The following is an 11,291-nucleotide window of genomic DNA, read 5'->3' on the forward strand; positions in this document are numbered from 1 at the left end:
CTCCTCCAGGCAAGCCCCTTCCCTGCCCGTACTCAGTGGCCAACACAGCCGAAAGATCCCTCAGCAAAGACCACTTCATCTGGGGCAGGATTAGAGAGTGCATGAAAGACCCATGTTCTTACATCCCTTTCCAAGTCTTCACAGACATGGCAAATCGATCACCACCTCTTTCACCCTCTCAGCCTGGGAGCAACTTCAGCATCCTTTCCCCACAGTGCCCTGGGCAGCTACTTCCATAGGCTCTGAGCTGGCATCACGGCTGCAGCTTATTTGTCATTCTGGTTCTAACAGGACAGAGATGAAACACCAAGAGCAGCAGACTGGAACTAATCCCTCTACTCTCCAGGGCAGTAAAAGGTTTCCCACCTCCACGGCTCCTAACCCTCCTCCAAAGCCCATTTTCATCACAGCAAGAGCTGGAAGGGATTTCTGAAAGAGAAGAGGTGGGGCGGGTGGTGACTGACCCTGCTTTTAATAATGGTCTGAAGACCAGGGCCTAAGCTAGGGGGTGTGCTGTGCCCACAAGTGATGGATTTCCAACAGCTGGACCAGAAAGATTCATGTTAAAGTCAAGGTAAACCAAGTGGGCGCGGGGGGGGGAGGGGTGGGTAGCTACATTCTTTAAACTTCAGAAATTTCATGGAATGGCTCAACTGGCTAATCTTCCCCTTACAAGTGCCAGGATCCCATATGGGCTCCAGTTCATGTCCCAGCTGCTCCACTTCCCATTTAGCTCCCTGCTTGTGGCCTGGGAAAGCAGTCAAGGATGGCTCAAAGCCTTGGGATCCTGTACCCCCATGGGAGACCTGGAGGAAGCTTTTGGCTCCTGGCTTTGGATTGACTCAGCTCCCGCTGTTGCGGCCACTCAGGGAGTGAAGCAGCAGATGATGATTCTTCTGTCTCTCCTTCTCTGTGTAAAACTGCCTCTCCAATGAAAATAAAATAAATATATATTTTAAAGTCTTATTTATTTTTATTGGAAAGTCAGATACCTAGAGGGGAGGAACGACAGATAGGAAGATCTTCTTCCACCTGCTGATTCACTCCCCAAGTAGTCACAATGGCCAGAGCTGAGCCAATCCAAAGCCAGGCGCCAGGAGCCTCTTCTGGGTCTCCTATGCAGGGTGCAGGGTCCCAAGCCTTTGGGCCGTCCTTAACTACTTTCTCGGGCCTCAAGTAGGGAACTCGATGGAAGCAGGGCTGCCAGGACACAAACCGGCATCCATATGGGATCCTGGCACTTGCAAGGTAAGGATTTAGCCAATTAAACCATCATGCTAGGCCCACTGACTTTCAGTTTGCACCAAAATCCACGTGTCTTTTTTCTAAAAAGGATTAATTAGTTAATTAATTAATTAATTTGGAAGGCAGAGAGATACCTTCTATCTACTGACTCACTTCCCAAATGGCTGCCAGGGCTGGGCCAGGTGAAATTTAGGAACCAGGGAACACAACCCAGGTCTCCTGCAACAGTAGCGGGGCCCAAGTCCTCAGGCCATCATCTGCTGCCCCCTAAGCCCATTAACAGGGAGTTGGATCAGATATGGAGCAGCCAGGACCCAAACTGGCACTCTGCTATGGAATACTGGTGTTGCACGCAGCAGTTTAAACTGATATGCCACAACACCAGTGCCTCAACTTCTAATTGTGTTTCATAAACATTTTGAAAACCCTTTGTATTTAGGCGATGATAAATTCTCTGCTGTACCCCCTCCCAAATTAGGCTTGATGATGTTGGAGTGCACCCAAGGATGAGTCATTTTGAAGTTTTGGGAAAAGGTTCTTGCCATTTCCATGCCCCCAAAAGGTGACAGCAAGATCACAAGTGGGCAGCTTCTGCTTTTGACCCCATGGCCTGACTGCTCCAAAGGGCACTCCTTGCCTGCCTCTGCAGGGTGTTGGCCCCAACCCCTGGTTCCCTTTCTTCATTGAGCCCCTTGGACCCGTGGACTATTTGGGGCTAACCATTCGACCCCTTCTAGCAAATAGAACCACAGCAGACATCACTAATCATGTGTTTTTTCTCCATCCCCAGGAAAATGTCCCAAGACTCCCCCCACCCTGTCCTCCTCACACACACCCATCTCCCAACCCCAGTGAGAGCTTTCTTCCACAGGGGAGAGATGACTCCCAAGCAAACAACCGGACCACAGATCTGCAAGAAATTGCACGCCAACACCCCAGGAGCTGACTACCAACTTGGCAGCTTTGAAAGGCAACATGAGTCCCGCTGGCTGTTGCACTCCAAGGTCAGTCGCCCTTGAAACAAAAGGCCTTGAGAGGTCCGAAGACTTCACAGTCTGTGTAAAGAAGCTAAAACCCAGAATCGCTGAGAGAAGAGAAAGGGAAGAAAATGTGACATCCGGCACGCCACCTGAAGGGGCGTGGCAAACAGGGCATGGCTAACGGGTACAGCCCACAGGGACATGGCACTGAGCAGCTGTGATGGGTGCAGTGCGCCTGGGACACAGAAGCCCCATCAGCCTGTCGCCTGGGCATGGTGGAAGCCATGGGGTCAATGATGCCGAGGGCATAACCACCTGCCTCCTGACGCCATCCCCTCCATCTGCTGCTGGCCCGAAAAAAGCCACAGGGCCCAGGACCACATACCTACACACACACCACACCATACTTATACACACATATATACATGCACACTCGGCCCAAAACCCTATATACATCGCACACCCCACATGCCCTATATATAAACACCACACCACATGCACACATATACGCCATAAACACACCATATACATACACACACTTAGCCCTAAACCCCATATGTACTTTACAATTCCACAAGCTCTGTACACAGCACATGACACACACACATACCACATCATACATATATACCCACTATACATACCACTCCATATACCCATGCACACACATCTCCTGTACTAGCACCATACCACACATACAACCCCACACACACCACACTCCCTACACACACACACACTCCAATCTACACCACATATACATCATAGATGCCACACATACCCCACAACCCACACTGTCACATTTGTGCACACAATATCACATACATATATCATACACCCCATTGCACACACCACACACAAAGTCCATACACATCTCACACCCACATACACTCAATCCATACACACCATACCCACCATTCCACACACATACAAGCCATACATATGCCCCACAGACATACATCAAACACATATCCCACACTACATTCACACATACCATATGCCCCCATAAACACACACCACAACAATCACACCACACCACAAATACATAAATACCTCACACTCCATATGCATGTATCATATGCACACATAGCACACACACTCCATATTTGAGCCACACAGACATACGTACACAACATAAAACATATATGCACATACTGCACACTCCATATGTACATATCACACCACACCCCATCACAACACACAACCCCCCCCACACACACATATACACCACAACACACAAACCAGTACCTCGCTCATCCCACATGCTTAGGTATTGGTAGAGTCCAAAACCACAGAACATTTTCCAGAAAACTTACATTCACCTCGTTAAGAGTGAGCTCTGATCATCTTGGTAGAAAATCTCCAGTGATTCACATTGCTCCCTGGCTTCCCAGGCCACTACCCAGAGTGTCACTTATTGCTTCCTGCTGATTCAGAGCTGATCTCCAGCTAAGCCCACACCAGCCTCGGAGGCCTGGCCGTGGCCTCCACCACTGGCTATGTTCTCACTGGCTCAGCCTGCCCCAGCAAAATGCACCGAGCACACACCCTCCTGGGACAGTGTCCTGGGGCCTTGGCTGTCTGGATATGGCCTCCCTCCTATCTGCCTGGCTCCCACCCTCCCCTCATGCCTCAGCTCAAACATCACCTTCTTCTAGATCTTTCCCTGGCCATGCCGCATACCTATCCTTCTGACTCCTTCCATTGCTTAGTTTAGTTTCATGGTGTTTGCCACCACCTTGGATATAACATGTTGATTTCCTAGAGAATTGAGGTTCCTGATACACAGCAGGTGCTCGGTAAGCGATGATCAAGAGAAGGAATGCATGCTGCACTCTGCTCACGCATGTGTTTTACGGTACAGGGGCGGGAGTGTTACTCACACATTCTGTGGCCCTTCCAAGCTGCCCCCTTGCTGTCAGCTGCCCCTTGTCGGTGTGTCAGCAGCTCCAAGCAACTTCCCCATCCTGCTTTGTCTAATTGGCTGCATTCGTAACCTAGGAAGCACTGAAGGTTGCTAGGAGATGACCAAGCTCTCGAGTTACTTCCACCGGTTTCTGGAAGTAGCGTTAGTGTCCAAGCTGGGACCGGCACGCTTGACTCTCCCCTTCCTGGCCCCAGGCTTTAGCTAGCTCAGCCCTAGCTGTTGCTGACATCTGAGGAGTGAACCAGTGGGATGGAAAATCTCTCTCTCCCCATCACCATCATCTTTCCCTCTCTCTTTAACATTTTGTCTTTTAAATGATATATTTTTTTAAAGGAGGTTTACACTGTGATTAAGGAATCAGGAGTGACTTTTAGTCATCCAATAGTTTAAAAAATTTCATCCTTGGATCAGTGAAATCAGCAGTATTTCAGAATTATGCAAACCACTTGGACAGAACCCTCGGAATATGTACACATTGAGACTCTGGGTTGGTATGAGGTGGCGGTTCCTCGTCCCTGGATACTGGGATGTGTGGAAAGTCACGAGTGGTTTCCCCCTATGTCTCTCCCCTTCCCCCAGGAACAACTAGAAGAAATAGCCAATTTGGAAGCAATGAGTTCACCCAATTTTCCCTAAACTTCGAGCCTTCCCACCCTGATCAATCATATAATCATTATTTTAAAAATACAATTTATAAATAATAATAATAATAATAGTCTTTCTCCTGGCTCCCAGCTTCCGATCGGCTCAGTTTTGGCTGTTGTGGCCACTTGGGCAGTGAACCAGTGGATGGAAGATCTTTTTCTCTGTCTCTCCTTTTCTCTGTAAATCTGATTTTCCAATAAAGATCAATAAATCTTTTTTTAAAAAATGATCCTTGTTGATTTTTTCATTTTATTCTCAGTAGATACTATAGAAAATATTCATGGAAAAAAAGCAAATGATAGAAGGAGGTTTATATTTTGTTCTATATGGTTTTTTGCTCATTTTTTTTAAAGTACTCAAAAAATGCTTTTGGAGTGAATACAAAACAAGGTGCTTATCCGGGTACTCCAGGCAAGAACATGAATATAATCGTACCTGGATATCTGAGGTGTATGGATTCCAGGATGCTGCGCTGGTACCATAAGCCACAGATGCTCAAATCCTTTGTCTAAAATGCCATACTATTTTCAAATAGCCTACACACCCTCCCATCTACATTAAATAATCTCTGGATCACTTATAAAAACAAACACAATGGAAAGGCTGCGTAAGTGGCTGTTGTGCTGTATTGGATAGGGAATAAAAACTAGGAAAGAATTCTGGGTATGTCCATTTTCCCCCAATATTTTGTAACTGATATTGAACAGACCTGTTTGCATAGAACCTGCAAAGACAGAAGGTCCCCCACCCATCAGACTTGGCTCTCGGGTGAGAAGACCTCATTTCTGATGCATTCACTAGGTGTCAGGCCACGCTTAACCTGCTCACTCACTCAACAAGGGTACTTAATCATGGTTTCTAAGTCATCAGGCTCCTGAGGCAGAGGTTGTAAACCAACCAATACAGAATCCAATATAGAATCCAAGTATCCAATGACTGTGGCTCCATCAATCCAACACAGAGTGGACAGCGATTACGGAGGCTGGGCAGGTCCAGATCAAAGACCACGACAAACATTCAGAGGAAACACTCAGCAGCTTGACACGGCTTCCATGGTCTGCGGCCGCCTGAGTACGCACACTGAGTGAGGGAGCTGAACGCAGGACCTAGTGGCGTCATCTCACCGCCCTGCTCCTCTCAGCAAGCCTTGGGTCTTCATCCAGGCAACCTCCTCACATCTTTGCCCCGCCATTCCATTAACCAGGAAGGTGCCACAGGCGGACTCCAAAAACGAAGTGTAACTCCACCACTTCTGAGTGCAATGGGAGCTCTGCCGGAGGCTTCCCTTTGACCTCAGGACACCCTTCCGTCACAGCAAGACAATCTCCTACAGCGACTGGGTCTGGTCTTGCTGACCCTGACCACCAGGGTGCCCTCTTGAGTGGCATTTCCAGACCTGAGGACTTCTGCTGCTCAGAGCTCCCAGACACCAGCACCAGACAAGCATATCCTGCTCCCAGGACCCTTGGGGGAGGGTGGGGAGCTGATGGTACAGCATCAGGCACCTGCCAGGAGGATGCATAGCACCCCAAAACTCCTCCCATGTTCCTGGGCCTCCAGCCTTCCAAGAAGGGTTCCTCCCACCCCACCCTGGTCTTGAATGCTTCTGGGTTGGCCCGGTGTCTCACTGGCAGGTCCCAACACAGCACGCAACAGACCCTAACTGTCACTGCCATGGCCTTGACACCCGAACCCTTGGGGCAAGGGAACTGCGAGTGTCTCATGCTTTTCTCACACATGGCACCCAGACAAATTAAATACACAATCATTTTCTATCACTTAGGCAAACCCAACTCCCTTAGCTCCAAAATGCACACATTATAAATAAAATATAAACTCACCCAGAACTCCCTGAAACCTCCACTCTCACTCTCAGAGAACAGCGCCAGGAAAGCCGTCAGCTGTTCCCTGTCTGCCAGGAGGGCGAGGATCCAGCAAGCCTGGAGCTGACTGTGGGACCTCCCCAGCAGGCAGGGCCTCTGCACACATAAACCCCGCCCCAGGAGAGTCCTCGAGAAATGAAAGTGCTACCATCTGCTAATCTTGCAAATCATTTAACCTAAAGAGAACACACACAACAGCCAAGGTCCTGAGATACCAGGTATTTGATCCAGGGTTAGTCAGCAGCGGCCCAATTTCAGGATGAAAAAAACTCCAGTTTAGGGGCTAGCATTGTAGCACAGTCAGTTAAGCTGCTGCCTGCAATGCCAGACACTGCCAGACACTGCATGTGAATACCAGTTTAGGCCCCAGCTGCTCCACTTGGGATTCAGCTCCCTGCTAATATGCCTGGGAAAGCAATGAAGGATGGCCCAAGTCCTTAGGCCTCCTGTACTCATGTGGAAGACCCAGATGGAGATTCTGGCTCCTGGCTTCAGCCTAGCTCAGTCCCAGCTGTTGCCGCCATCTGAGGAGTAAATCAGCAGATGAAAGATTCTTTCTTTTTATGATTCTTTCTTTCAAGTAAACAAGTAAGTTATAGAATAAATAAATAACAACTCCAATTTAGCAAAAGTTTTGGCAAACCCTTCTTAAGTAGGAGACACCTGTCACCAATGAGACATCCATGCCATGAACATTGAAGATGGCTGACCTTTTGCAAAAATGAGGAGAGGTGAAAATTGATGTATCACCTTGGCCTTCCACCCACTCCTCTGTGTCCCAAATCAGAACCACCACTAATGCCCCCACCCCCAAGGTGAGAGACCTCTGAAGACTCAAGGACCTGCTCTGCTTCCCACAATAGCTCCGTCCCATGGCAACGAGAACTGACGCAAACTCAAGGCCCTGGCTCCAGATGCCTGGCCTTGCCTAGCAAGTGCAGTGCAGAAAAAAAAAAAAGAATAAGCCTTGAGCCACGTTGCACACGGCCACATCGGGGGACAATCAGTCCCTTCCTTTAGTTATACAGATCTCACCACACATGGGTTGACAGTAGGGCAGAATAGCACGAATCAAGACCTCTGCGAGAAGGCTGGCCCATACAGTTGCCATGCCAACACTCCACGATGCCAAACAAGCATCTGCAAGGTCCAGACGCAACTTGGCTGGCTTCAAGAGATGAGATGTTGCAAAGGCAGAGCCGCCTCCTGGTCCCGGCCCTCCCTCTCTCTGCTCAGCTCCCTGATGTCTCAGGGAATGATGATGATGACAGTGTCTGAATCTGTCCAGCCTCTGACGGCACGGATGGCCACCTCATTCTCTAAGTATCCGTAAATCCACACGCAGCACCCTGGTTCACCCAAAGGACTGCTTTTGGAAACAGTGTGTTGCTAACCACCAATTTCAAAGGAAATGCAGTCTGTCCTGACTCCTCACCTCCAGCCAAGTTGGAGCTGGGAATGAACTAGCAAGGGCGAAATGAAGAGGATGGGACAGGCATTTGGCCTGGAGTTGCGAAGTCTCCCATAGGGAAGAGCCTGGGCTTAGTACCCAGCTTCACTCTCAGCTCCAGTGTCCTGCTTGGCTTGGGCAGGCGTTTGGGAAGCTACCTACCTATGGACTGAGTTCCTGACTTCTGGCTTCTGCTCCTGCTGGGAGGCCATTGTGAACATTTGGGAAATGAATCAATGCCTCTCCAATAAGTAAATATTAACCCAAACTACATGGCTGCCAGGTATCTCATCTCAAACTTAGCTTCCAGTTCTCAGTTCCTTTCTCCTATGCAGGAAGTCAAATCCTGCAGTAGGGCAGGGAGGCAGTAAGAAAGGGCTAAAGGACTTCATTGGCACCCTGTGACTTCCCATCCTCATCCTTCAAAACCGATTGTGCCTCCTGCGCCAACTACTCATTGCAGGGCTCCCATAGGGTGAGCACCTTTCCCACACAACTACACCCGGCAGAGGGCTAGGAGGGGCAGGAGGAAGGAGGAAGGTGAAGAAGGGGCTCAGGGCCCAGAGGTCTGAAGCAGAGGCTCTGATGAACAGCCTTCCTGTAACTTCTTCCCTCCCTCCTCCTTCCCTTGCAGGGCTCTGACGGTGCCCGGTGCCCCGAAGTTCCACCGGGCGCCTGGTCAGCCCAGGGCTCCCCTGCCATTTCCTGGGCCACTTTCCCTGGGTCTGAGACTGATTCTGAGAGGAGGAATGGGGGTGGAGCTGGGGCTGGCTGGGTCTGAGCGGCTCTCAGGGTTGCCTCCTCCTGCCATCTCTGGCCAACCCTGCAGATCTCAACACTCTGGGCTTCCAGCGCAGTCGGCCTCCCTCCTCCTCAGTCTTTCTGTCCAAACGCCCACCAATGCTCCGGGAGCAGCGTTTCCAGGACGGGGCAGAAGCGGCCAGGCCACCACGCGTCCACACGGATGCCCCACGGATTCCTGCGGTGCAGAGCTCAAGATGAACAAGCACCTGCCGACCTGGCTTCTCTCCCGTAGAGCTCACCGTGCCTCTTCCCCCGGCCCAGATCTTTCAATGTCACTATTGTCCCCAGCTCCGCCGCTTTAGGTCCTCCTGGTGCCCGACGGGCCAAGCAGCGGGTACACTCCATCCCCCACCCCGCAGCCGATCCAGAAGGTCACCCAAGCTGTCGCCCACCGCCCGCCGCAGTCGGAAGACCGCGTGCGCCTGAGCGCGCTCTCGGCGGGTACCACAGGCTGCAGTCTCAACAGGTGCCCCTGCCTGGCCACACGCAGCTGTCACCAGGGCGAAGGCGGAGACAGGAACGCCCTCTACAGGATGGCTGGGACCTCGTACGCCCCCGCCGGGGTCCCCAAGGCTCCGACGGCCCCCGCAGCTCCTCCGTAGGGGCGCCTGCCCGGCTCCATCGCCTTTGTTTCCACGGTGGCTTAGACTATGCGGGGCTGCTAGGGAATGACCATCGCCCTCTGCTCAGGTTCTTGGTGGGGTGGTAGGGGTGAGGAAGAGTCCTAATGTTGGGGTGAGGGATGCAGACAGACCTTTCCTGGACTCAGAAAAGACAGCAGGGTGTCAGTACGGGGAAACCGGTTCAAGTAGACGCGGGTTGAGAACAGGGCTCGAAGGTTGGAGCCTCGCGCCCCTCCGCTGCCCACGCCCCCCACCTGACGTCTTTTGGCCCCAAGAGACTGGAAAAGGGGCGCGCACTTCCACCTACGCGCTCGGCCGCGCGCCGCTCCCACGGCCCGCCAAGCCTCGGGCCCGGCAGCGCCGTGAGGGAAGAGTCGCCACGTTCCCAGTCGCGCGCACCCCGGGCCCACCAAACTTGCAGCACTTTCTCCCAGCCCTCATCCACTGTCACTCTCCCTTCAAACCGGCACCACTCCCCCGGCCCCTCCAGCCCGGCCCGGGTTGCCATAACAACGAGCTGGAATGCTCCGACAGATACAAAGCCTGCTCGGCGCGGCGGGCACTCAGCCCCCCGGCCGGGCCCCGCGTCCTCCCTCGGCGGGGATGGCCCGCGCGCCGCAAGAGGGGGACTCACAATGAGCGGGATGGTGCGGTCCTCACGGAGCTGCTCCGGTCTCCCACCGGCCCTCGGCGCGCCCCGGCCGCCGGAGGATGCTGCGTGGGCTCGGTTGTCCTGCCATAAGTAGTAGAAAGTGCCCAGGATCCAGGCTACAGTCAGGATGGCGATAGCGTTGGCGCGGATTTTCCTCATGGTGGGGCGGACGAGCGCCCCGAGTTGGTGGGGGGGCCGGGCCGGCTGCTCTCCGGGCCGGGGCGGGGGCGCTCGCAGCCCCAGCTGTTTGTTTGCGCTCGCGCCCGGCTGCTCAGTCCTGCAGAGCAGAAAAAGGAGCGAGATGGGGCGGGTTGGGGGGTGATAGCGAGAGAGACAGGAGCGCCGAGCGATCCTCACGGTCCTAATGCCCTTCAGCCCCGAGCGCGCGCGTCCCCCGGGCGCCCATTCATTCACCAGCACAGCCCGCTCCGCGCTCCAGCCGCCACCGGTCACTGCGCCCCGGGAAGCGGAGGCGCGGGCCTTGCTTCTCGCGCCCGGGGACCCGGCGAAACGAATGCCCGCGGCCGAATGGCGACGGGCCAGAAGCCAGCCTCCTCTGCCAGAGCCGGCGCTCCCCGCCACCCAACCCACCCAAGCACCGGGCGGCTGCCCCCGCGCGGCTCTGCTCGGCGCCGCTTCCCCTGGACTCACCCCCGGCCCGAGCGGCCCTGAGTCAGCGGCTGGAGATGCGCGACCCCCGGGCCTGGGCCCGCCTCGCAAAGAGCTGCAGTTCCGGGCCGCGCTTTCAACTGCTCTCTGGCGCGGGGTTCAAGGTGTGTGCGGCGAGTCCTTGGGATGAAGCGGCTGAGCCGGCAGGAGGCAGAGGCCGGAGTTGGTGCTGGAAGCCTCCGCAGCCCACGGTTCCGCGCTGCCTTAGACCCGCCCTGAGGAGGGATTGGAAGCTGGCGTTCGGAAATTGGTGCAAGGAGAATGGGGTGGGAGGGGGTGCAGCCACCTCACGTCTTTCACTAGCCAGGGGCTTACGGCGGCGTTCAAGGCGCTCCCCTCCACTCCGCCTCGCTGTCTGCTGGCCGCGTCCGAGGTATCCTCATCACCGTTTCATCAACGCAGGCAAAGGCAGGCCAGAC

At 53.4% G+C, this 11,291-nt stretch overlaps 1 protein-coding gene across 3 annotated transcripts in view; it reads right to left on the reverse strand.

The window, feature by feature from the left end:
• The window catches only part of GALNT16 (polypeptide N-acetylgalactosaminyltransferase 16), a 71,131-nt gene extending 60,476 nt beyond the window's left edge, over positions 1-10,655 (reverse strand). For 2 of the 3 annotated variants that reach the window (XM_040975625.1, XM_040975628.1), the window contains exon 1: positions 10,186-10,515. In XM_040975625.1, the coding sequence (XP_040831559.1) occupies positions 10,186-10,362 (177 nt within the window). In that variant the 5' untranslated portion in view covers positions 10,363-10,515. Of the gene's footprint in view, positions 1-10,185; positions 10,516-10,560 lie in introns of those variants that run through there. The other variant, XM_040975627.1, reaches the window with a different exon arrangement.
• Positions 10,656-11,291: the final 636 nt, after the last annotated feature.

Source organism: Ochotona curzoniae, unplaced genomic scaffold, assembly GCF_017591425.1.
Source record: "Ochotona curzoniae isolate NIBS_2020 unplaced genomic scaffold, NIBS_Ocur_1.0 contig_2688, whole genome shotgun sequence".
NCBI lineage: Eukaryota > Metazoa > Chordata > Mammalia > Lagomorpha > Ochotonidae > Ochotona > Ochotona curzoniae.